Source organism: Amblyomma americanum, chromosome 1, assembly GCF_052857255.1.
Source record: "Amblyomma americanum isolate KBUSLIRL-KWMA chromosome 1, ASM5285725v1, whole genome shotgun sequence".
In the NCBI taxonomy this organism is placed as follows: domain Eukaryota; kingdom Metazoa; phylum Arthropoda; class Arachnida; order Ixodida; family Ixodidae; genus Amblyomma; species Amblyomma americanum.
In genome coordinates, this window is record NC_135497.1 from 48768510 (window position 1) to 48795949 (window position 27440).

At 47.3% G+C, this 27440-nt stretch overlaps 2 protein-coding genes and 1 pseudogene across 2 annotated transcripts in view; 1 reads left to right on the plus strand and 2 right to left on the minus strand.

Annotated features, from left to right (window-relative positions):
• Positions 1-292: 292 nt before the first annotated feature.
• Positions 293-5028, minus strand: LOC144134673 (uncharacterized; annotated as a pseudogene).
• Positions 5029-7426: 2398 nt separating this feature from the next.
• LOC144134771 (chitinase-3-like protein 1) lies at positions 7427-12106 on the plus strand. The gene is made up of 4 exons (XM_077667632.1): positions 7427-7627; positions 8294-8422; positions 10345-10562; positions 12076-12106. Exons 1-4 carry the CDS (start codon positions 7427-7429, stop codon positions 12104-12106), a joined length of 579 nt encoding a protein of 192 aa, XP_077523758.1.
• A 946-nt stretch (positions 12107-13052) lies between these two features.
• The window catches only part of LOC144134870 (uncharacterized), a 36043-nt gene continuing 21655 nt past the window's right edge, over positions 13053-27440 (minus strand). The window contains exons 16-21 of the mRNA XM_077667709.1: positions 26135-26431; positions 24832-24944; positions 18231-18465; positions 17112-17447; positions 15956-16203; positions 13053-14821 (exon numbers count right to left, since the gene is read on the minus strand). Coding sequence (XP_077523835.1) covers positions 14545-14821; positions 15956-16203; positions 17112-17447; positions 18231-18465; positions 24832-24944; positions 26135-26431 — 1506 coding nt within the window. The 3' untranslated portion in view covers positions 13053-14544. The remainder of the gene's footprint in view (positions 14822-15955; positions 16204-17111; positions 17448-18230; positions 18466-24831; positions 24945-26134; positions 26432-27440) is intronic.

Below are 27440 nucleotides of genomic sequence, written 5' to 3' on the forward strand. Positions count from 1 at the left end.
GAGAATGACCGCTTGCATAAATGGGAAGTAATCCATTACGCTTTCGCGTTACCTGTCTCTTCAATTTTTTTGTTTTGCCGAAACAGATGGGCGCCTGGTAGCAGTTAAAGATTTGTAGCTGGCCATCAGTAACCGTCATAGATTCAGTACATGCTATAATTAACGCGACTAACTGATTGAAGCCCATGTTTATTCCACATTAGAATGCGCCGAAGGCGCTACGGTGGAAGGGGATGTTGTTAAGGAGAAGGGGTAAGGCTGCCTCCTTTTTATTAAAACTTCCTGGAGGCAGCTAAGTGGAGGCTGTGTGCTTCTCGAGAGCGTTGCGGAGCCGTTCGTCAACCAGCTACGCCTCAGAGTCATGGATGAACATGAGGAGTGCCCGCCAGAGCTCGATGGCACAATCTGGAGACGAGGTATCGGGGCAGGCCCAGGTCCAGATGGAAGAAGTCCACGGCTCCTGCTTAAACGTGGCCAGCACTCGAAGGCGAGGTGGTGTGTACAGAGGACATTCCCAGAACAGGTAGTTCATATTCGCACCGCAGTTGCACCTCGACCAGGAACCAGATACAGGTGGCATCCTGCCGTCCCAATGAAAACGGTCCACCAAGAAAGGATTAAGAATGGTGCCTGTTTGAATCCGCCGCAGCAGGACCGATTCTCTTCGCGTGAATACCACCAGAGCAAGCGCAGGTATAGAGAGGGGGTTGCCCAGAGCAGTGAGGAAGGCGGCGCAAAGTGGTTTCGTCACAGGCCTCTCCGCGATCAGATCTGCTACCTCAGGTGTGGTAGCGACGGAACGAGGAGTATCAGATGCGAGAGAGATCAGCGCGTGCTATACTCTATGAGCCTTCTCGTTTCCATGGATACCGAAGTGCGCGGAAAGTGCGAAGTGCGCATGTTACCGAATGGATGATTACATGCTGACCGCGTTCGCGAAGCAGGCATGCGTTATGCCTTATGTTCTGCATTATAGGGTCCATATAAAGAACGCTGGCGCATGCCCGGTAGGCAGCTTGAGAGTACGTGCACAGACGACGGTGAATGGGTTCAGTTTCAGAAGAAAGTGCGAAAGCCGACTGCAAATAGTCTGAAATGGCCATTAGTTTGGCTCAGCTACTTGACTGCGCTCCTGCCGATGTATGGAGGGGGGGGGGGGATCGGCCCTGATTCTCTGTTGTCTGGTCGTACCACGCAGTCGCATAGCAAGTGTGGCTGCTGCCGTCTGCAGGAAGTGCAGCGTCCGTGTACAGAACACGTTCAGTTGAGGGGAGTGAGCGCCGCGCCGCATTCGCAGATGCGCATCGATATGTAGTGGAAGTGGCTTCCCTTCAGTGAGTGGCGTGGTTTCCTGCTGTGGCGTCTTGCTCGGCAAAGTGGGAAATGTGTGTACATGGTGCCTGAGGATCCGCCTGCGTTTGTGCCGCGAAGTCGCGTTTGGTGCGTGTGGGTGCGCATGTCGAGGAGCTCTGAAGGGTCATTGAGCTTGCTGAAGGTCTTGAGCGCATCAAGGCGTGTGTACCCCGAATGTCCTGTGACAATGTAACTGGCCTCATTAAGTAAGCGGTCAAGCGCGACACTCCGTACAGTTAACAGGATGATATGACAGCCCGTACATGATGCGGCGACGAGAAAAAGTATTGTTGTGTTTAATGGCACGTAGGCAGCTATGGCCATCATGCGCCAAGCACAAGGTATAAAAAATTTTTCTGCAGAACTTTATAAAATTTGCAAAAAGTGATTGGTGGTGTAGACGGCCTAAAATGTTTGTTTTTCTACCTAGTGATGCCAAAAAAAAGACAAAGCTTTAACGAAAGTCGAGTAACCTCTGCAACTATCATTGCATGTGCAAGGACGTTGAGGCTCCCAACCAATCGAATAAAGACCACAGCCTTCTTCTCAGAAATGGAAAACAGCTGAGGTGTCGTTAAAAAAGTCTCTTCTTATAAATTACTCAATATTATCAGATCTACAATTTGTTGAAAACTGCTGTCTTTAAAAACATAAAAATATGTGAAATGTGAGCAAGTGCATCTTCACCTAAGAGTGGAATTTCACCTAAGGGTGAAATTGCCTGTGTTCAGTGTAAAAAACTTCAAAATACATTTTCCTCAGTGTTCCAAGTTTTCTACATGAAAATAAAACATGGTTTATTGTTAGCTCATCTTCGCATAAATCACATTTGGGCTTCTCTTATTTCGTCAGTAGGAAATTATGTGTTAGATGTGTGGGTGTTATACGGACACGGCAGATAATCACTTCCTTGAAACGCTCTCAGCGGGTGCAGGACTTCCATTCTCCTAAAACTGGTTTTACAAAGTGTATATTGTAATTCGCTTCATTGTCCCAAGCGGACTGTCATTTTTTGCTTTTTTTACAATTTACCGAGTTCATGCAATCCTTAAAGAGAATATTTTCTTTTTTATTTGCTTGCCACGAGCCTTTGCAGCGCAGAGTTCTGCTCTCTCGTTGTGTCAATTCCGAGATGACTCGGCACCCAGCAAAGTTCTATATTTTTTCCTTGAGCTATGACTTTTGTTATGTTGTGTATGATGTCACCGTGCATCGGAGTGATTGCATTTGTTAGAGTGGAGAGCGGCAAGTAAACTGAGAGAGTGTGTGTAAATAATACTGTTTCTGAGGTTCTCATTCAGTATTTTTCTTGAACTATGACTTTTGTTATGTTGTGTATGATGCCACCGATCATCCTTCTCTTCATAAGCACATCATTTAATACTATACTTGCCAAATGTCTCATTGTTTGTACACCATGAAGTTACTTTGAATGGCACTGAGACAAAAGTAAAAAGAAAGGAAATCAGAGCTAATGCGACAGTGCAAAGCAGACGTTCAGAAGAAAAGCCGTGCGCGTTGTTGCGCTAATTAAGGATTGGTCGGCAGCGTTCTGAAGGTCACACGTTCCCCTATGGAATGGAAACAGCCAAAAACCATATTTATATTTGGCTATGAGGCCTTAGCATGCCTGAAATGTTATCATAACACGTAGGAATGTAAATTAACTATGCTTTATATAAACTGCTGCAATATACTGGAAATCGAAGCCATGACCCATGGGTTGCAAGTCAGATACGCTACCCCTAGGCCAAAGAGGCACTTTCGTTCTACTTGGTTAAGGAAAGAGTTCGAGTGTCTTCATGTGTTTCACGTGTTCTAGTGTGCCTGCTTAAGCATGCTAATGAGTATGTGTGATTAGAAAGAGGCGTTAATTACGAAAGATTGCAGCAAATAACCATTAACGCTGTGGCGTCATACCCTTAAGGGATAGCTTTAGCGTCACCCTATTTTTAGCACGTTGCCTACAAGGTCCATTCGGCGGTGCCAGTTTCCTAATTACTAATAATTTTGCGACGACTGAGTGTCACTGGGTCGGACGCGCCAAGGCAGAATGATAGCTTCGCCTTACGGCACTTGGACAAGACTTGTCGCAGTAGCGGAAATACTGATGTCCGAAACCACAAAATCCGCACCAGCGCTGGTAGCGCCAGTTTTAGACGTGTTCGCTATGCGTGCTTCCCATTCGAAACTTCCAGCATAGAGTTCGATTAACAACACACACATATACCTGCTCAGATGTTTAGGGGAATCCACCAAGGTGGAGTATATTTGTAATAAGGGTGCATTACTCACTGGCATCCACCCATGCACAGCCATACGACTACAAAGAAAAGCTATACAGCGTTCTCAGGAACTTCGCGGTTGAAGAAAAATTCGTCCTGGTCCAGGGTACGAACCCGGTACCACAAATTAAGCGGAGAGTCACTCTATTACTCCCGTTTCGAGCATGTCGAATCCCCCCGTCCCCCTCTTTCGCTACCTCTTGCTCCCGCCTCCGCTTCGGTCCTTCCCCAGTGCTTCCTACTGCACCACTACTCCTGGCTGGCAGAAGTGATGACGGAGAAACGTTTCCTCCTGCTTACAACCTTAGCAGACAGGATGCCGAGCCACCGAGTTACAGCCAGCGTCTGCAACTCAAGTCGCCGGATCTTATCGCACTCTTTTGTGGCATAAGAAGTTTTCGGAGCATACAATGCCTGGTCACATAGCATCTCCAAGCCGAGTGCCACAACTAGGCTTCCTGTAGACAAAAGCACACAAAACCAAAAAGCACGCATATAAAGAAGCATAAACGCAGCCAACTGTTCTCCAGTTTCTGTTTTGGCATGCTAGAAACACGATGCTATTCAACTACCCCACAATAACAATGATGCTTGCACTGCACGCCTGATTTTACAAATCTTACAATGATGATACAGCTCTCGACAAATCAGTCGCACGCTAACACAACTAAGGTTCTAGCAGCGATGAGAAACTATAATTAATATGATTTAACTTTTAGAACGAGTACAAACTTTCCTTTCCTTTATTGATCCATATTTTTCGACGTTCCCATCGTAGCGCTTCTTGACGTCATCCGGGAGTTTGCGCCATGTTTCGTCCGAGAAGTATGCAGGCTTCCAGCGATAGTATTCTCCGGTGGGCACTTCTGATAACAAAATCAATAGAAACGGAAGAGCATTGATAAATGTCGCACACGAGATTAAGTGTTTCCTTACATTGCAAAAAATACGCGCGCAATGCGGCCCTGATGATAAGCCGTGCCACTGCTTCCTGGCAGCTACAGCTTCTCAGTCAACAGTGAACCTATGCTGCTGCAGTGAAGCAGGGTAGAGTCCGAGCGGGAATCTCTATTGAATATCCAACCACATGCAGCCTTTCTCGCATGCAACACTCCTGTGCGCATATATCGCTATGCATGACCAAATCCTTTAAAGGACACGAGCTCACATGACAGTTCCCGCAATGAAGACGACAGCAGCACGGTAAGGGGTTGCCTGAGGAGAAGAGGTTACGAACAGAGGAAAGCCGTTTTAATCGCAGGCACCTGCGTCTACCCTGTGGTAGTTTGACGGAGAAAAGTGTTGAAAATTGGAGCGCCACAATATCTGGTAAACTCAAAAACCATGCACACCTTAGGACGTATGTGCTGGTAACGCTTTCACCAGTCATCTTTCAAGTGGCTGCTGTCGACACACAAAAATGTGGAGCGTAAATGGCATCAACTGGATCTAACTGCAATGATGTAAATTTCAGACATAAAGTATACCTGCTGTGCACTGTTTACAGCTAAGGAAGCTCTTTTGATGCATGAAGTGTGCATTGTTATAAATCAACAGGCCTCGTGGAGAGAATAGTAATTCTAGACCTCACTCTTCTGAAAATTCGTACTTACACAGACGCTACAAAAGCCCCTGTACGGAGATTAAAAGCAGACCCCATGTGCTCTAAAATTTGGACAAAGGCTGTACCGGTAACGGCACCACATCGCCACCATTACTTCTTCACCTGCTTGCTCGCTTCCGCGCCGGTTTCTGCTGCAATTCATCGTTTAGATTGAATACATTTCAAACCTAGCGCTCACCTTATTCGGCTCGAGCGCCGATGCCCTAGCCCCGCCTGTAGGAACCAAGTGTAGTCTCTCACATATCTAATGCGTGGTGCATGTCCGTAGCATTCCTTATAAGCTCATGCCGAACACAACCAAGGGAGGAGACACGGAGAGGACAAGAGAAACAAGTGTCCCGCCTTTGCCACACGCCGCGAGCTACCGGGAGCAGCTTTTCCGGCAAGCAGACAAAGCGATGATGTCGATGATTACAATGGCTATTAATGTCAATAAATATCATGAAGATAACAGTACTGCTGGATCATGATGGCGTGTATTGATAGATGAGTGCTTGTGCAAAGGGGCTCAGAATGCGATTTCGCAGCGATAGCTCTTAGTGCCAATTCTCTCGTTTCGTGGCATGCAGATGTGTCCTCACAGCAAGACATATGAAATCATTTAAAGAGCGGCAATACTGTTAGAGGCGCGACAGGCGACATCAGGTTCGATATAAAGGCAAGCTTTAACTGCGCATCGTCTAATGTTATCGACATGCTTCCATGCTCCTCTTGTCCGAAACAATATATCGGGTAAACCGGGCAATCAATGAGTGCCAGAATAAATGTCATCGAGCTGACAGCAAGGAGCCTACAGAAGGCAAAGGCGGAACAATTTATTCATCATCATCATCAGCCTGACTACACTCACTGCAGGGCAAAGGCATCTCCCACGTCTCTCCAATTAACCCTGCCCTTTCCCAGCTTCATCCACACTTTGCCTGCAAAATTCTTAAACTCATCCCCCCATCTAACCTTCTGCCGCCCCCTGCTACGCTTACTTTCTCTTCGAATCCACACCGTCATCCTTAAGGACCGGCGGTTATCTTGCCTGAACCGCGCCGTAAGAGAAGCGATAAAAGAGGGACTGCCAGAAAAAAAGAAGGGAGAGGTGCCGTAGTGGAGGGCTCCGGAATAATTACGACCACCTGGGATTTTTAACGGGAAAGGAGGGGCTGACAGAGGAAAGGAAGGAAAAGGTTGGTAGTGAAGGGCTCCGGAATATTTTCGACAACCTGGAATCTAACGCGCACTGACATCGCGTTTGCCCCGCCGTGATGGCTCAGGGGTTAGGGCGCTTGACTACTGATCCGGAGTTCCCAGGTCCGATCTCGACCGCGGCGGCCGCGTTTCGATGGAGGCAAGACGCAAGGCGCCCGTGTGCTGTGTGATTTCGGTGCACGAAAAGAAAGAGCACGCGTCTGTCGACTGGTTCCAACTGGGCCACTAGCACTGCTACAATAGTGCGGTCGAGCGGCTGGCAAGAAATCGAAGCAGCCACTGTGCAATACAGTTTAAGCGTCAGAGGCATCTCTGGGAGTCCAATGTGCGCTCATCCATACTGCAGTGCCATAATCACCACAGGCGAAAAACAGGATACGTTTCAACTGTTTTTTGTTCGCCTTACATACCTTCCAAGCGACACGAACAGATTAGTCGAGGAACAAATTTTGTTTCAGCTGTGGATGCCTGATTTCCGGTTTCACACGGATTATTAATGCGTTACTGCAAACGGAAATGGCGAGCGATGTCCGTCTTATAGTAAGTGGCAGGTGGCCCATCCGCCACATCGCTTATCCCAGAAATTCTGTGCAAGCGCAGGTTTAAATGATTGCACCTACGCACTTTCCGCCCTGGTGGTTTAGTGGATAGAGTGCCCGGCTAATGAGCCGGATTTCCAGGGTTCGAACCAGACGCGGTGGCCACGTTTCGATGGAGGCGGGACGCAAAGGTGCCCGTGTGCTGTGCGATTTCGGTGCACGTCAAAGATACTCAGGTGGTCGTAATTATTCTGGAGACCTCTACTACGGCACCTCTTTCTTCCTTTGTTCTTTCACTCCGACTTTTATTCCTTCCCTTACGGCGCGGTTCCGGGGTCCACCGAGATATGCGAGACAATCTCTGTGCCATTTCTTTTACTGAAAGACCAATTTTCAATTTTACCCACGCACTGATCCAACGTAGCATGCATGACGCGCAGGTGGAGGCGAGCGAGGCGTTCCTCGGCGAGCTACGCTCCCGGAAGCGCGTAGCCCTGGAGTTGTCGCTGTTCGGCTACGCCTACAGGCTACGCAACACTGGGAGCTACGAGCTGCGAGCTAGCGTCCGTGGACCCGCTCCCCCGAGACCGTTCATCGACGAGCGCGGGCTTCTCGTCTATTTCGAGGTGCTTATGTCGCGTCTTTTCTACGCAGCCACCGATCCTGGTCGTCGCCTTGGCCACTGATCGCTTCTTCGCACGTTTCACAATACCACCGCAAATGGCACTTATCATCGATAGATATACAACTGAACCTCGTTTTAACGAAGTGGTTCTTCATAGCCCATATTTACCGCGCTCCCAAGGAGAATCGCCAGTGCTTAGTTGTATTCAATTTTTCGCTATAAATCGTTTCGTCATAACAAGGTTCGACTGTCACTTTCTAAAATGGCCGTAGAGGATCTGTGTCCAGGAGGGTTTCGTTTCGTCCGGTCTCTAATTTGACTAAGATGTGTGCGCAACGGTAGTTTTCTTTGCACTGTCAATTCTAGGGCTGATATAGCCTGCCTTATGGCAAAGTCACTTCTCTTCACTATGTAGAGAGCATAGGAGAGGTGAATATGTTAAAGCTTTGTCGTTGCTAACGCCGCCATGCTTGCTTAGCCATATTATCCGTGCGGTTGGAATTACCGTAGTTAGCGTGCTTACCGTACGGCGCGGTGCTAAACACTGTATTACCAGATGCAACCATAATAAACGTGCTACAGTTACACACACTCACGGCGCTTTTGCACAATGTCTATGCACACAAGATGCCGACTGACCACGTGCATGCGGTGCACGCGTGCGCAGATCTGCCTCGAATTCAGCTCCGACCTGTCGGTGCCACTGTACAACAAGGAAGCCGACTGCAAGATCGCCGTCAACCGGGACAAAGGACAGTGGATTGGCTTCGACAACAAGGCCACCATTCTCAACAACGTCTGTGCGCGTATCCTAGCTCGCAATGTTTCTGATTTGCGAAGCGTCGCACTCAATCTACTGTTTGTCTGTAAAACATATCCGTGAAGCACGCCTTGAAAATCAGGGCGGCGCATGCATCAGGACATTCCGGAGCGGTGGCTTGCACTCACGTCACAGGTAGTGGCCGCCGTGCTTGAGACCACGTGTACAGCGAAAACCTACACAATTCTTCCCTTATCGTCCCCTGCATTCTGTAACCTATACCCAGTGCTCTTTACCCCTGTCTTGTTATTGTAGCATCTGAAGTTCCGCAACGCAGAATTACGGCCATAAAGCTTTCGCGGACGTATGCTGGAGCAGCTGTTCAGGAGTGGAATTACCCTCACGCACTATTGCGATATGCTTAAGCTGGGTATAGACAAAGTTAGGTTGTCACGTCGTCTCTCACATGACCAATGCATTGCTGACACGTTGATGCCACATCACATAACTGAAAGCGCAAGTCACTGTGCTGCGTTCACGGCCTGAAGGTACGTTTCTGAGTTATATGAGCTTTAAAGTCCCAAACTCTATACTATCAGCCATGAAAAGAAGGAAGCTGAGGTGGAAACACAAATAAAACCAACATATTACCTCCTGGAGAGTAAATACAAGCGAGGTTGATTAAGATTTCAGCAAAAAGTTTTCGCACCTTCGAAATTAATAACAGGAGCCAGCATTGAGCTTCCCCTGGCTAGACGCTTCTTACAGTGCTGTTTGTTGCTCAGTTGTCTTGTTTGCGTCTCATTTCTTGCTACGAGGGACACTGCAGTGGAAGGCTCCATAAATTTAGGCACCCTGGGGTTCTTTAACGCGGCCCCCAGTCGCACAGCAGACGGTTTACAGCGAGAGCTGTCGGTAAAAAGACCACCAAAAAAATGGCGTCGTGCGCCGTCCACACCGTTCACCACTGCGGAAGAAAGAGAGGCACACCACCTTCCGCGCTCGAGGCGGCTGGCGAGACGCGCTTTGAAAGTTTGCGGGAGAGGAGAAACGGCGCGTCAAGAACAAGCACTTCAGAAGATAGAAGCGAGAAAGAGAGCGCTGTCGCCACTGCACGGGAGTCCAACAGACAGGAGACATTTACAATCATTACAGTGACCGCAGTGGTGTGCTGTTCGTAGCGGAAGAACCGGTGTTAATGTGGAATGAGGTAAACGCACGGTACGATCGACAGCGCATTCAAAGCAGCTGTGGGGGTGTAAAAACACTTCATGACAAATGAAGGTCATGCACACGTTAAGTTGTACTAGTTACACACACCATTTAAAGAATTGCCGTTTACGCTGAGCTGCGAAAATTTGGACACCTAATCGTTATAAGCTGTGACAATGCGGGAACATAAGAACCTCACTGTGAGGTGCCATGCATGACTTTGCACCTGCCAGCCGTGGCATATGACAAGGTTCTTCCAACAGCGGTCATCTTGCTGACTTTCTCACCTCTCCCCAGGAAGAGGAGAGGGTGATGCTCATTTCTGCACTGCCGTCTGCCAACAGTGGCATGCCGCAGCTGTCTCTTGTATGTTCTTGGCAGGTGGCTCTAGCATATGCTAAGCTGCCAGTTTTTACCTTGCTGGTCGCAAGGTGTGACACCATTGGCGAGTGCGGGGACATGGGACTCTTATGCTATCCATAAAAACGCTAAACGCAGTGGTAGCTAAACTTTGCACATGGCCAGTAAAACCACGTGGAAGCACCACATGCGCGAAACGGGCTAACAGCTGCCACAGAGTTTAGCGTTTCTCACCTTCATTTAAATGCGGTCGACACAGCTGGATTCAAAATCGCAACCTTGGGCTCAGCAGCCGAGGCCAAAGTGAGTGAGCCGTCGGACGGGTACGCCTTCCGGGTTTGTGTTTACGCCTGCAAGGCAGTTAATGGTCGACAAATACCGCGCAGGTGCTGTTCGCCAAGCGAATGCGTATGGGCAGTATCGCCGTGATGACCGTTGACATGGACGACTACAACGGCAACTGCGGCCAGCGCAATGTGCTGCTGGGACAGCTGCACAACGCGCTCAACGAACTGGACCGGCCCATCAAGAGGCTATCGGCGAACCTCAGCCTGTCTGAGTCAGCGTCGTCGTCAACGACCGCACCCGCCGTGGTGGCTCAGTGGTTAGGGCGCTCGACTACTGATCCGGAGTTCCCGGGTTCGAACCCGACCGCGGCGGCTGCGTTTTTATGGAGGAAAAACGCTAAGGCGCCCGTGTGCTGTGCGATGTCAGTGCACGTTAAAGATCCCCAGGTGGTCGAAATTATTCCGGAGCCCTCCACTACGGCACCTAATTCTTCCTTTCTTCTTTCACTCCCTCTCTTATCCCTCCCCTTACGGCGCGGTTCAGGTGTCCAACGATATATGAGACAGATACTGCGCCATTTCCTTTCCCCCCAAAACCAATTATTATTATTATTATCAACGACCGCCGCGTCCCAGAGGACTGCTGCTACGCCGAGCACCCAGATGATTCCGGTTAGGCCCAGAGGGCACATGACAATCGCTGGGTTTAGCGACCGCGAGAAGCGTTCACACTGCACAGGGATTCATTCAACTGCATAGGGCCTCGCTTACATCGTGGGCCAAGATTGAATAAATACCATGTGGATGTAAAATATAAGTTTTACATTGAAGGCAAGATGCATGTCGGTCTTTGTAGTATGCTGGCGTGTTTGAATGTATCCAGAGACGATTCATACAGCAAAAGCTGTCTGAGCAGATGAACAAAGAGATTTTACACCCGTGCACATTGTAATAACGAGTACTTTTCTTCACTGACGGCAGACGAGAAGGGTCTGCTAGCAGATGGGGGAAGGCTACTGGCCACTGCCTTTTTATGCGCCCAAAATAGACAGTCGGTTGTGAGGCAGATGTATTGGTGTACTCCAGACTGTTTTGACCATATGGGGTTTTGCAGTGTGCACGGAAATATAAGAATACAGGTGCTTTTAACGCGATAGCTTTAGGGAGTTCATGTGGCAGAACATTCGACGTCGGCATCGGCCACAGTAAGCGAAAAATCCCCAGAGAAGCAACTTAGAAGGTGGGTGGGCCAGCTAAGTCATGTCACCTTGTGGCGGCATCACAACATGCCCACAGGACTGTGCACAAACTGCCCACCGTGGCAATTATAATAATTATTGGTCGAGAGAGGCTGCTGAGAAGAGAAACCTGGATCGCACATGTCCCACCAGTGGCAGCATCGGCCTTCACAGGTTAGTGGCGCATTGCGTAACCGCTGCCCTACTGCTCCAGGAGTGGTATGAGTACTCCTAGGGTTCTATGAATGCTAAGTACAGGATGCCCAGTTTTGTATATATGGGGCATTGATCCATTAGCTTGCGCATTATACCTTTATGGTGAGGCTTGAGTGCCCCCCGGTTTTTGAATATATTTTTGCCTCATTTGAAATATGGTTATTGCAGCTGGGATATAACTCTCAAACATTGCCGCAGTGGTCAGATACTACAGCAACCAAAACCTATGATCATACATGAGAACCTTCAACAGTATTTATTATACTTGCAACAGAAGTTGCCATCGATACTCTGATGGCAGTATCATGTGCAGGTTGGTTTGTATCCGCCATGTTACAGCATGTTGCATCGCTTAGCATTTATGTGCACCACGCAGGAATGTGCAGGAGCGCTATATGCACTGTTAACATGCGCAATGCCCAAAGTAGACAATGGACCAAGCACCATGTTCATGTTCCGAAATGAGATACCGTAAACAATTCATTTTTCTCAAGGTTAATATTTCACACATTCAGGCAAACTCACGATACCGGAATATTTCGAGAGTGCTAAATTTTGGAAAGGATAAGTGAGAAGCTCCTTAGTGCTCCTTTTTACCACAATATTCACGGCAGCGATTTTTTGCAATGTGCTGTTTATGTGATTCGGGACAAAACGAAAAAATTAGGCATTCACAGAAATTAAAGGTGCACTATATAGGAATCTGAACTCGTCTTTTTATCACGGGAACTCTATCTACACATCCCGGGCATTCTTAGAAACTTAGATCGGATTAAGCGTCCCGGCTCCCCCCTTTTTTTGAACTGAACGCGCTAGGTAGACGGAGTTAACCAACGCGTCGAGTGCCTTTGAGTACAGTGGCAGCTCACTTTCGCTTTTATTTAGTTTTTATGTTTTTGTGAATAAACTGTTTAATTCACAGACAATACACCCGAAAATTAGGCCCGCGGAAATAAAGATACACGTGGACTCTGATTTACGTATCACTCCACCAATGGCAGAGAGACAAGCCGCCGCGGACTCGACGCGTTAGTTGACTCCTCCTCCCTACCGCGTTGAGTTCAAAAAAGGCGCGAGCCGGTACGTTAATTCCGATTTAATTAGGGTAATTGGCAGCACAGGACAATAAATAGAAGTTTCTAAGAATGCCCAGAACGTGTAGATAGAGTTCCCGTGGTAAAAAGCTGAGTTCAGATTCCTCTTCAGTGCAACTTTAAATCGTTTTACAACATAACAGAGGTGAATGGGGCAACTTGTCCCTAACGGTGCTAAGTAATCTCTGATCTTTATGATGATACTCATGGATAAAGCTTGAGTGTGCCCACCCACTCTCTCAGCACAGACAAGAGGCAGAACTTTTGCAAAATATTTTTATTCCCAATGCATGGCGAATGGCTGAACAGGCTTAAGCAATGACAGGGGACAAACCATCCTCCACACCACGTTATCTTTGGTCAGCGCAGATTCATAAAGGTCTCTTAGAGGAACAGCCAGACTCTTAACCGAACAAACCAACACCACTATATGAAATAAGGGGCAAATACTTTACACAACAAACGTACGTAGAAGACTGTTTCATGACTAACAAAAATATTGGTGTGCTCATAAAGTGCATAAAATATCACAAACACAACACAAAATGTTTGTATGGAGCCCATTTAGCTCATGTTCATTTCAGTGGCATGCAGCATAAGAGCGAAGCTGTCACCACTCGTGTATGTGGCATTCGTAGTTGCATGTACGCCATAAGGTACACCATCAATAAAAGCTTCATCGCTCACTCTTTCAAAACTCCTTGCAAGGCTGGAAACCTTCCTCACAACCAATACTTTCCCTGTCTCCTACTCCCAAGCCTGAGTTACCACAGCTCGGACTCCTTGTCGGCTGAAGGCACTTCGAGCATGCATGGAGAGTCCGTCAGCCTTGCTACCCGCTCCCCTTCAACCACATCCCCAATGATCCACGCTGGGTATCCCTCCTACTGCTCACTTTCTTAGCATTATGCTTTGGCATTCTCCTTTGGAAGGCACATCAGCAGACCACACGAGAAAGGGAAAATGCAACTCACTAATGCCATACATTTCAACGGTATAAACTGTCACTGCAACAAACGAAATAAACTTGAAATGAAATTGCCGCTGTTTTGCCGCAATTCCTCTATTGCTGCTAAATTGCTGCAATTCCTGTGTTATGATGATAAATATATTATTGCACTCCACTCCTTCTCCACCGCCACAGGGGCCTTTTAGTTATTGAAATAAATAAATAAATAAATAAATTCTATGTCCTAATATATTGGCAAGAGGATTTGAGAAAACACCCAAAATGATGCTTTAACACGTTCATTGCATCTTGGGTGACCGGTGGGTGATCCAAGATACTGAATCGCACGATGAATCCGTCGCTATGCTCTGATTTATCAAAGAGCCTGTGGAAAGGACACACGCCACGTCGCTGTAGCCATTTATTGGCGTTTCCAGGAAGTTGTAATTGCCAAGTAAAAAAAAAGTTTGCAACAATAGCACTAAGGGCAGCGTTATCTGTGTGAAGACAAGAAATTTTCTCCATGTGAAGCCTCAAGAAGTGCCAAAGACCTCCCTACTCTGCCCTCCACAAGAACCATGCATCCATCACCAACCCGCCTGCCTCCACACACCAGAAGCCCATGCAGCAGCAGAGCAAAAAAGCAACAGTAAAATCAAATCCAAAGACACAGTGGGAAAGTCAGCTGCCCTCCAGAAGCATCGCCAACCGGCCACAGCCTCACCATGCCCCCTAGCTAGGGGGCTGCCAACCTAGACACCTTCAAGAAAAATTCTGTTGCCGGTGCAAAGCATCAAGGCAATCACTCTAGTGTTCCACCGATGGCGTTCTTCTCCCGCTCGAACGCGAGCAAAAGCACCTCGCGGAAAGACGGGTAGACAACGATCTCCTTGAGGCGCTCCAGCGCCCAGCGGCTCCCGGTGACCATTAGCTGGAGAAACCACTCGTCCATACGGTCCGTCTTGAGGTCACACTGGATGTCCTCAACGCCGGACCAGTCCATCATGATCTTCTTGATGATGTCCTCGTAGCGGCGCAGGATTTCGAAGAATTCTTCGTCTTCCCGGTTGATGTAAATCCTGGGGACAGCCAACAGGTTGACAGACTACTATTAACGCATTTCAGGATACTGCGGTGAATACAAATATCGATGCACTGCGAGTAAGGGTGCTTTAAAAAAGCTGTAAATTCGCAGGTTGGATTTGCGAAACATGCAGCGGCTGTTTCTGTTAACTTCCTCAATAAATGGCACTGAGGCGGCGTATGCCGATTTTATAGCACTTCTCCAAGCATGCAGGTAACGTACACACGTAACAAACGGCAGTCACACAGCCTGCCAATTGGGGCTCATGGCACGGTTCGTTAGCGTTTCGTTAGAAAACACCTCAAGGAAAGCATGAAAGCAAGGCATTGAGGAGGGTAATGAATATATGACGATTATCGCCGATTGATGCAATATCTGATGAATGTGCAGTGTATTCCCAAGCAACAAGGCCTCACCAATTGGCCTACATCTTTGCTCTCCTTAGACTCCTTGTGAACTGCTTAAGCATGTAGCGGTGCGCACGGAAAAATGTTCACAGACTCACGGACGTCTTTCCTGTGTCAGTGGTGTTCTACGTTAAGGTTCCGTAGAACATGAGCACAACGTAAGCCCTCAACAAAGGTGACGCGAATGTTTAACGACCAATTCCGGGTTTGAGTCAATAGGAGAGAGGAGCATTACTGGTACAGAATTCCCAGCAGTACCCTTGCTCAAAACAGGAATCGATGCCTCCGCTGCTGCCTGGAAATCTTTAGAAGCTGTCTGCTACGTATTTTGATTGTTCTCCCCTTTAAAGGGTAACAGAAAAAATTCTGTGTCAGTTTCTTTGCCTTGAAAGAGGTCCACAGGCCTAGTAATCATGACAATGAGCTCGACCCACCGCTGCACAGAGACAATAATCATTTGCAAATAATTTTGTACAGGCAGTTTTAATCTCCATCTGAGGCTTAAGTGCGCCTCGATGTCAGGATTGCCTGGCCAACCCGGACATATGCATTCCTGATGATGTCAGCGACACCGGAAAGCACCAAACACTGGTTGTTCACAGGTTTCACAGGCGAGTTCGGTAACGTCACAGCGTTAAGGGCAAATGCACCTTGACGTCACTGGATTCATTCAGTTCTTCAAGCGACGTCACTCCTGTTTAGAAGAAAGGTGTGAAATATACCTGATCAGCTCTGTGGAGGGGCACCCCTCGGGTGCCCTGCGCAGGTAGGCAAGGTTGCCGGACATGGAAAGTCGGTTGAGCGTGATCAGGGCCAGGTGTCCCAGCCGGTAGCGGTGCCGGCACTCCTTGGAGATCACCTCCCCGTCGCTTCCGCCCTGGAAGATCTTGAGGCACCATGCGCACGCAAAGCGCAGGCACAGGATCACCAGCTTGTGCGGCGGCATGTCCCTCGAGATGGAGCGGGACACCTGTGATGGGAGGTGAATAGTGAGCCTCCACCGATAACTCCCCCACGCTGAGGATGGCACACAATATTTAAGTGCATTTATCTACGAATACGTTTTTCTTGGTAGAGCGATGACATTCGCTTACTGTGTTACCACATAGAGTCGCCTTCACTTCATACTGGGAGCGTGCAAAATGTCTTGAAGGAGCTTGTAAATACCCTCTCAGCCTACTTAAGCTCTCGGGATTTTCACAAAATAAACCTCAATCCAGGTTACGTGCCCAATCGTGCACATTTCCCTGTTGTTTGAAAAAAAGCCGAACATAAGGCAGGAGAAATCGTCAGTGTAGAATGACTGCTCGTTATTACTCAGTTATGACAGCGGAGACGTACTATCCCAGTCGTGATCGTACCAGCCGATTGTCTAATGCAGGTGCGTCTACTTTACCGCTGGCCAAGTGCAGCTCATCCGGTACATGCGCAGTACGTGGGTGCTATGTTAAAACGTTATATTCATACCACACAACACAAATTGGCGCCTATACCGAGTTACAAGGTCGTCATCATCATCCTGGTAGACCATCGACGCAGCTGTGATATCAGAACACGAAACAAAATGCCAGCACTTCGCAAGCTTCCCATACAACAGCACATGGCGCCTCCTTTCAAAGCTGCCACATGTAGCTGTATGCTACGTTTATGTTTAAAAAACAGACTGAGTTTTGTTCAAACAGGCGAAGCACATTGCTGCCTCTACCCCGCTTCTTACGGCCGTTGGATGGCGAACTCTAGCCAGCAAACGGCGATGCAGAAAAGAGCCTTATGCACGAAGCACATAAAGGAGCCAAGCCCTCTAGCTTGTAGGTCTACTCTTTGGTCTCGTAGCCCAGGAAATCCACCCAACGCAGCTTTTTTGCTGCCATCACGCACCTTAAAACAGGCCTCGCGCATGATACTCTTGTAGACGCCCAACTCCTCTGTGTTCTTGACAAAGAGAAACTCGCGACTGGAGTCGATCCAGTCGTACATGAGCCTGAGCAGGTTGGTCAGCACCTGCGTGTCGCCGTGCTGTGTGCCGTCCTGGTCGCCGCCACCAGGGTGCGGCAGGCCAAGCAGCAGCGCCCCGAGTCGTTGGCAGAAGCTGTTGCGCGATGCCGGCACAGGGAGGCAAGAGGACGTGTTGACCACGATGCGCATGAGCACATCGCACACCACCCAGGGGAAGCTCTGGATGCCTCCTTCGGAGGACTGAAGCTCGTACGTCACCTGCTCCCCGACACAGCATAATACATTTACAATGTGTCTTCCACAAGGTGTTAGCCTTAAACTAGTCGCCGTAAGGTGTTCAGTGTGCAGTCGCGTCGAACGAAACACGCCGAAGCAAGACCATGGACCTTTGGCAAAACATGCATCGCAGTGAAATGTCTTCAAAAGACGCTGAAAATTTTGCGGAGACACTGCACCTCCACCTTTAAGGGCGTGATGTGACATCGGCTCCTTTTGCACACGCAGACACGCACACTCAACCGCAAATGAAAGTTAATTTGTAATACAGATATATCTCCTATCTTGCATTGTGACACCGCCCGCAAGCTTAACACGATTTATCGAGCGTGTCTCTTCGAGTGACATCAGCACCGTTAACGACGATAGAGACGGCAGGCCATCCTATGGCCACCTGTTATCGTCAGCCGCTGCAAACACACTGTGCAACATGGTCTCAGACATAACGCCCAACGCTCCGTGGCACTGGGGTCAGTCCTCCAAGCCACATGCTTCACCATCCGCGTTAAATCTGCGGGTGCTGGTATTCCTCCCTGAGATGTTATTTCGGCCATTAAGTTCTACATTAGGCTAAATAACAAAGCGAAGGACAAAGAAAGTGAAACGACTACAACACCGTTGTCAAGATTTTAAAGCGGCAGCCTTTATCGTTGCGTTCATGAGCCATATCTTTTTTCGGCTCGTTTGTTCGAATGCCCAGCTTCCCTCAATATGCACTGACGATAGCACAGCTGAATACCAGATTGAAAGCGCAGTACGCCTCACCTGGTACCAGGCGGAGGCCTTAAGATTCTCGTGAGCCTCCTCAAGCTGCTCAGAGAAAAACTCCTCGCGCGTTCGGCGCACCACATGCTCGACCTGGCTCTCGAGCACCATGGACATGTCCGTAGGGTCGTTCTCCTTCATATATTTGCTGAGCTTGGACACAGCCCCGGAGAAAGCCTCGCTTTCGGTTTCGATCCGGTACGACTTCAGCAGTGCCCGAATCTTCTTTGCATACCTGGAGCAATGAAAAAGGATGAAGCACTGTCACTGAACTGTGATTTGTGACTGGAAACGGGGAGGAAGAAGTTTGCTTGGCTGATGTGTTTTGCTGGCAGCTGCTGTTCTCTGGTTCTCCTGGTGGTTCCGGCTTGTTCATCATTGGTGAGCCCGCACTATGTGAGGGGGTTTTGGCCAAGGTGTAGGTTAAGGCACAGTTCATGTGAATCTGACGGTGCGTTTTGCTGAAAGATGTCGTTGACCTCCCCAGGTGAAAGGTTGGCAGCTTGGTTTGCCAGCTTGCCAGCCCAAAGCCTGCCTGCCGCTTGAGTCCTTCCAAAAAATGGCATTGATGCAATTCCCGTGGTTCTCGTCCCAATCGGTGAGGGTGCAAACAAAATGAAAACCCCCCATTTAAGTCAACAGGAGCTAAGACCATTGACAGTCCATTATCTGCAGATCTCTGAAATGCGTCAATTTGGCCATTCAGGCATTGTGTGCAAGCCCCCCCCCCAGGCGCCTATTGTGTTGCTAACTTGCTTTAGTGCAAAATTTCCAGCTCATTGCCGGTGAAAGCATTCATTCCTGAACAGCTTGCATGTTTCAATGGTATCGTACGTGGTGTTGACCCAGCACCATTTCTGCACGAAATTCTAGAAGAATTTCCGGATGCAGGACTTGGGGTCCTTTCAGTCTACCGCTGTAGTAGAGAGGCAAATGGCTCACGTCTTGCTGCTGAATCTGTAATAACTTTTGCTGGCTCTTCCTGCCCTTCTGAACTAAAATCTGGCCAATTGTTTACCTTGTGGACCCACTAGAACCCCGCCCTCTTCAATGCATCAACTGCTCTCGGTTCGGGTATAGCGGCAAAGCATTCAAGTCGGAGACCCCTTGCCGTTTATATGGGGAAGGTCATTCTGCTGATAACTGCACCTCAGAGCAGCCTCATTGCATCTGCAGCAACATTCACTCAGCTGATGATGCCAATTGCGCAAAACGTAGTGAAGAGCGTAGCTTGTTGGACATTATCAAAGAGAACCGGTGCTCTAGAGTCGATGCCTACGCTGCTCTTAACAGGAAAGTCTCATACGCTAGTCGTGTGCGCGCTTCTGTTGGGGAGATTGAGTCCAACTTGACTGCCTCAACTGTGACCACAGTGTAGAAAGCCCTAAATGATGTGGTTGAGCGAATGCTGAACACATTTTCTGAGGCGGTGGCTCAGTTTGTTGTAGTTCAATCTGTGTCACCATCAACAACCGTCCTTTCAGCAACGTCTGCATCTGTTTCAGCTTGTGCAGGATCACTCAAAATCACCTCCTGATGCACCCCAGGTCCCACCTAACATCTCTGTTCCTAGCAGTGCATGTCGCACTGACACCTGCACACAGATGTCGAAATGTCGTGCCCGACGCTCAAGCGCCTTGCTTCCTCGTCACTAATTCTAGTTCTCCACAGATGAAAGCTAAAAAAGGACCACCCAAACTTTCCCCATGTTTACATCCTTAAAGAGACGGTTTCTACCTCTTCAATTGGTCATTAATCATGGCAGGTATTAAAGTGTTAAAATGGAATTGCCGATCCGTATTGTCTTATCTTCCAGATCTAGAAATACTTATTCACAAACATAAACCTGATATATTGTGCTTCTACAAGAAACTTGGTTATCACCTTGTAAATCGTTTTAAATGAGGAACTTTCGAGTTTTCAGGTCAGATCGAAATGTTGGCAGGGGAGACGGATTGGTAACCATGCTATCTAAACATTTGTGTCATCAGGCATCTATCTCTAAGAAAATTCTCCCTGACTGTGACCTTCTAGCGATCAAAATTTTATTTCCGCATTGCGTCGATATTACAATTGCTAACCTCTATTTTCCTTTAGGTGCACAGAGGACAGACTCTTTAGACAGCTTGGTGACAGGCACAAGCAGTGCAGCCATCGCAGGGGAGTTTACTCTCACCATGGTGACTGGGAAGTCGTACTGATTCCTGTGGCAAGCTTCTCTGGTCGTGGCTGTCTGCAAATTCTGTACGCTGCTGCAATTCTAGAGAAATAACCTTTATGCGAGGGGTTTCTCGCTCTACCATTGACTTAACAGTATCAGCAGGTAGGCTAGAGGTGACTGACTGGTCGACAGAGGATTCGGGTACATCTAGTGATCACCTTCCTATAACATTCACTATCCGGTTATCTCCGCTCAAAGCTAGTTGTGTAACCCATAAAATTGTCAACCACCATATCTATAAAAATCTGACGTCTTCCTCATTTAACTCTATAGTACAAGCTGGGAAGACAGAGCTCAGCAGACGGTTTCATTTTTGTAAAATGCAGTAGACCTCTCAATATTCGCTGTACCCACAGCAGTCTCTAATAAACAGCCGTCTCCTTGGTGGACAGAAGAAAGTGAGAAGGCCTATCGTCGCAGAAAAGGGGCCTGGCCCCGGCTATTCTGCAACCAGAGTCTAGCTAACTGGTTTAGTTACAAATTCTTCTCAGCATCTTTCAAAAGAACAACTGCAAAAGCCAAGGAGGAACATAACCAAAATTTAAACACATAACTTTCAAATCCTCGCAATCGGAAGGCCCTGTATAGATTCATGGCGCATAACAAGAGTTCAGCAGTCTCTCTCCTCACTAGTTCAACAGTGTTATCACCACAAAGGCTCAGGAAACCGTGGAGCGTATTGCTCAGGGATTGCTATTACGCTTCCAGATGCAGAGAAACGTCCCTTTGTGCACAATCTCACCATCTTCGAATTATACCGAGGTTGATGCATCAGAGCTCCTCTCAGTCCTGGCAATGTTGCATCCTGCAGGTCCTTGACCAGATGGTGTCACTGTTGGTACGATTAAAATTTTACCCCAAGATTTTACAAGCGACCTCTTAGATATGGTCAATGCTTCGTTGGAAAATGCATCGATTCCAAACATTTCGAAGACAGCGGAAATGATTTTATTCATGAAACATGCAGGAAAAGGATATGTCTTAGATAATGTTTGGCCAATTGAGCTGACTTCAAACTTAGTCAAATTATTAGAAAGAACAGTGCACAGTCACTTCACAAAACATATTCATGACGTCAATGGTCTCAGCTCAGCCCAGATTGGCTTTCGCCGCGGATGCTCTATATGGTCCGCACATGTGGATCTAGAGAGCAGAATTCGGCTTTCGCTACACAGAAGGGAAGTTTCAGCTTTGGGCACTCTTGATGTAGCGCAGGTCTATGACAGCGTAGAACATACTTTTTTGCTTAACAGACTTGCTCAGTAACAACCTCCAACCTGCATTTATGCGTGCATATCTGAATTTCTCAAGGACATATACCTTTATTGCACTGAGTGAACCCTATGTTCTAATACATATTATCAATGAAGAGGTTTTCCGCAAAGATCGGTGCTATCCCCGCTGCTTTTTAATATTTTGCTCAGTGGCATCCCCATTCGTCCTGATATAATTCGTCCATTCGTCCTGATCTGTGATGTATGCAGATCAGATAGCTTTTTTCGCCTCGTCCAGGGATATCCATTTGCTTTACCAGATTCTGCAGGGATATTTGGATGCTCTTAGAGTATGGTTGCAGGGTAGTAATTTAACCCTGAATGTAGACAAATGCAGCGTTTTGGTATTTCCTCCAGACACGCCTTTGCACATTTCATTAGTCCGTCACTCTAACCTGATTCCACAAGTGGAATCCGTAAAATATCTAGGTGTTACTGATCACCCTGCATTAGATTAGACCCTTCTTAAAGGAGAACGCGCTCCAGGCCGGCTGACAAGAATCGCCAATAAAAAGTTTGGGATGCGCCGCGAAACATTATTGTTACTATACAAAGCCTATGTAAGACCTATACTTGAATTTGGTTGCATTCTGTTCTCTGGTAGCGCAAACTACAAGATTCAATCCTTAATCTTACTAGAAAGGCGAGCTCTACGTCTCTGCCTTGGCCTCCCAAAATAATTTTCAAACGCCCTGCTTTATCTGGAAGCTCATATCCCTGATCTAAATTCCCGCTTTCAAATATTCATGGTGCGAGCCTTCCTCTAGTCGATGGACCCGGTGACTAATGTCAGCACTCCTATTTTTGTGTCTCAGCCGGCCGTATTCTTTTCTCATCATTGGCCACGGTATCAAATGCCACAAATTATGTTAGTACAGAACTTTTTAACACCGATTGCTGTTGATCGCAGTTCTTTCCAGTGGGTTGACGACACGCCGGCAGCTGTGGAATTCCATTTTGACCACATCGTCCCATCTCATGCAAAACACATGCCAGCAAACATTTTAAATGGTCTTCTCTCTGATCACATAGAGGAATACCCCTATCATACGGTGCTTTCTACCGACGCCTCCGTCAACTGCCAAAAAGCTGCAGGTGCCATCTTTTCACAGCTTCTGGCATGGAACTATTCTGTCCGCATCCCAGATTATATTCCTATATTCTTTGTGGAATTTTTGGCTCTTGGAATGAGCCTGCACAAAATTCCATGTCATGTGTCTGACGTTAATATCCTCGCTGATTGTTTGTCAGTTTGTCTCCCTTGAAACTTCAAAAAAGATTTTTTGAGCCGTTTCCTGCGATTTTTGTCCCATGCACGTTGAAGAATGTCCGTTTTGTCTGGGTCCTTGGCCATACAGGTCTTCATTCAAATGAGGTGGCTGATTATGTAGCAAGGTCGGCTCCTGACGGCTCATTGACACTTATATGCCCCGAATGTCAGCCTGCTGGCGATTTCCAGGTTTCAGTGGTTCCAACACATATCAGCCAGGTTACGTGATCCCCTACTAAATAACACTAATTATCAGCACTTAGCATATAATTGGAAAGTCCGTTCTTGTAAATCCAGGCTGTGTAAGTAAATATGACGCGGTTGCGGTGCAGGATTCCCAATTTGAATTTATATCTATGCAGGTGTGGGTTGACACCGAAAAACCCATGTGACTAATGCGGGGAGGTTGAATCTGTTTAGACCATTTTCTCCTCTACTGCACAAAGTTCGCACTTCAGAGAAAGATTTGCCTGGAGGTCCCTCTCTCCAGGTTAGGGCTCCCATTATCTCTGCCAAAGTTATTATCGTTTGGTGCGAGCGCCAAAAGATTTGCATTGGGTTCAATTTTTGGGATTCTCCATGAATAGATAATTGCAACTGGTAGGTTGATTTGCTAATTCTTTTAATATTATTCGAGCTCTTCTTTTTCTCACCAAAATACTGTGTTATTTAACTTTAAATACTCTTCCGTCAATTTGATTGATACATTTTTCAAAATACATGCTTGGTGCTGAAATTTTGTCGTAATCTCCCGTGGAAATTTCTTTGTTTATGCCACTACACCTTGGCCAATCCCCCCCCCCCGTGGGTATGTGCCATGTTTACTGAGGTAAAGAAGAACTGTGAAGGTGAAGCAGGCCACTAAAAAGGATGAGGTACTATCACTGAACTATGAAGCTGACACAAACGGAATATGATGGTGTACTGTCAATGAACTGTGCAGGTGGTGCAAGTAATGGAAAATGCAAGCAACCGAAAACGATAAGGTACTGTCACTTAACTGTACAAGTGATGCGAGCAAGCACGGGAATTTTTAACAAACGGTCCTAGTTCGGACGGCTGCAACCATGTGGAGATAAAAAATAAAAATGAGCAAGGAAATTTTGGTCGTTCGGTGCATCCCATTATTTTTCTACGGCTGTCGGAAATAGTTGGCATGAGCGCACGAAGCATTTTTGCAGGTCAGAGTTTGCAGCCAGAAGAAAGAGTCGGCCACGATAATAACTATGTTCGAGCAGAATCTCTCAGGACTCTCCAGTTTTCACAATATTACAAGCTTAATATATTCCCACTGAGTTACGCCGTCTTTCCTGCCGGGGGATAAAAGAAGGCGCTAATTGTTGAATGCCTAAGACCTTCAACATGTTGCAAGAAGCTGTGTACTCTCCATGGTATATAAAGTTGTCATTTTGAAAATATTCAGCACCCTTCGTTGAAACAGTTGTGGTAAGGTCAGTATGAAGCTGCTGGTGCCTGCTATTATAGAGACTTAGTATTACCGTAGAGACTGTTAAATAACAAAAACTTGTCAATAAAATAGAACTGTGAGCACTAAATTGGGGTAATATTTCCCCACGTGCTATTTTAATTCCTTACAGGCCTCGCTAGTGCAAAAACAGATTATTCACAACCCACGGCTCCGAAGCAGTCTGTGCTTCAACTAACTGAGAGAGGCCTAATACGACAAGTGATTTCCATGGTTTTATGACCGCATTTTTACCCCACAGTAGTCAGAGCACATTGGCCTAATAAGATAAAGGGTGAAATTTCTGTCTGCCATCTCCTTTAGTGCAACACACTTCGTATAGTGTAATGTTCAGAGGCATTAAAGCGTACCGCTTATAGGCGGACGTGGCTTCTTTCAGGAACTGTTCTCTTCCCTCGAGCAGCAGTCGGGGGTCCGGAAGGCTCTCTTCCACCACTTCAAGGCACTCGGAGCTCAGTTCAACCTGTTCATCGGAACCACACAAGGATGACACAACAGTGTGTTGCGCGCATTCAGCACATCAAGAGTAAACAATGCAAACAGCATCCGTGAACGTACAATCGGGGACAAAAATTAACTGGCCTCCTTTTTCAAGTTCACAAACGTGCCACATTGCATGCGAGCGCGCATGACTGCGCACTGGTGGTGTCGATCCTCGGCGCGAGGGACAGGCCAGTTACTTTGGTCCCCGATAGTCGAGGAGCACTGGTCCTGAGGCCTCATAACTACTGCTAGATGCGACAAGTGACAAGATTTTCCCCGTGATAATACTGAACGGTAGTCGGTAGAGAGCAACCGAGGGCAGGTTAAACAAGTCAAAACGCTTCTACCTAGCAACACTGGCATGTAGTATAGAAGCTCATTAATTGCACCCTGATGGTTGGTGCTCCAGCAATGACACAGAGAACGAAAAACCCAAACAGGCCGCCAGAGTTCAACGGACTTCTTGAGCATCTCGAATACAAACAAATGCTACAGTTCTACTCGTCACTGTCGATGAACAAAATGTACAAAGTACATCGCCAGAAGCAGCCATGGGGTATATCTCGAATATACTATGTGCTATGTACATAGAGCAACGTATTCAGTTCCGACCGTCAAATATATTGCTAAATATCGTGTAAAAAGCACGGCCGCAACAAATTAGTTGCTTATGCAATGATCGACATGCGATCATTCATGAAAACATATAACCTTCATGTCAGAAGCTTCACGGCTCTGTCATAGTTGATGTTATGTTATAAATTGAACCTGCGTAAAGACCGACAGGTTCATGCAAGAGGTCCAGTGGCCCTAAGCTACAGGTTGATGCAACGTTGCTCAAGTGTTTTCAAACTGGGATCTTGCAGATTCCAGCTTTGAAGCAAACATCGGCACTTTCAGAAGTCCTGTCGCTCATTTGAAAACGAGAAACCTAAACATCTTGGAACAGTCACAGATGAGGCCCTGAGATCTAACACCTGAGTGAGCAGTAAGGGAGTAAAGGCAGCGCCAAACAACACCAACCAGGAGCAAGCACGAGTTACAGAAGAGACGTGGGCATTATGAACTGCACTATCCTCGAAAGCAGAGTTTTTCGTTTAATTCCGCCGTCTTCGCCATTAGAGTAACTGCAGTCGCCTGAGCCACAAGTTGGGAAACGCTGAAGTATACCTTTTTGCAATTTCGGTAGAGCTGCCCGAGAACCTTGCGCGAACAGTAGGTGTTCTTCGTGTCCAGCTTCTCCATGAAGTCCGGGTACATGGGTGGCTTCTCAGAGTTCTGAAAGCCCTTGAGGTCACCGCACTTGGCGAAGTCAAGATTGACGGCACATTTGCGTGCCAGTTCGCGGCAGCGGTGCGAGTTGATGCCGCTGTCCAGTATATCAGCCCAGACGAGGTGCGCGTTGGCAATCAGGCCAATCTTGTCACCCTTGATGTACTGGCAAAAGAAGTCCACCATGTCCTGGATCTGTGGCCACCGTAAACGAATGGCAAGTTCTCTCGTGAGACGGAGGATATACAGATTTCATGCCCCGTCCATTTACATTCGTCTGAAAACTGAAGGTCAGGGTCTTTACACGTGTGCAAAATATTTGGTGGCACCTTTAAGGGAACGAGCACAAGCGGGAACCTTTTAGGCCTGTGCTGCTCACTTTACTTTTGAGCCGGCGAGAAATGTAGACTTTTAGCAGCCGTCCCCTCCCAGTCAACTACGTATACACTAGCAAAGCCGCGGCAATGCGTTACATGTGCTTGTTTTCTTACACAAAGGTGTCATTATTTAAAGTGAGCCATGCTGCACACTCTCTTGACGTCATCACTCGTATCTCGCCGGAACTCAGACAAGTTTGTTCCTAAGAAAGTTTTGGATGATTTCCTTAGCCAATAATGATCTGCTTGGATCGGTTTGGTTGTGTCGACTTAGCTGCACAGAGTCATATTGGTTAACATCCAGGGCACACATATTAGTAAACCTCAATAATCAACAAGACACACATACTGGTTAACCAACATGATACAATTAGCCCGACAGCTCGTCTTATTCAACTATGGACACAGTCCGATGGTCAAGCCACCGCTCCAATCTAAAATGGTCAAAAAGACGCAAGGTTTGCAAGGTAATGTCACCATTGAGCAAAGAGCATTGCCTCTTGCGAGCGAAAAATGAGCTGCCAGGAGTCCTTCATTTCTGCTTTCTACACGGAAGTAAAATTTCGGAACGTAGACAATAGGTTCACCGCTGTTACAGTCTATTGTACAATGGAACCAAAACTCGACTACAGCCTCTTTTCGAACCAAAAGGCCGCATCTAGCAAATAATACTCCATTACAACCCATTTGTGATCAATGTTAAAAATACAGCGACAATCCAGATTTCGTCGTATTCCACCGCTGACCGTTGATGTAGCTGAAAAATTTCGAATATATTTCATTATAGACAACACTGCAGTCGGTACAACTGGACTAATAGCACCTAA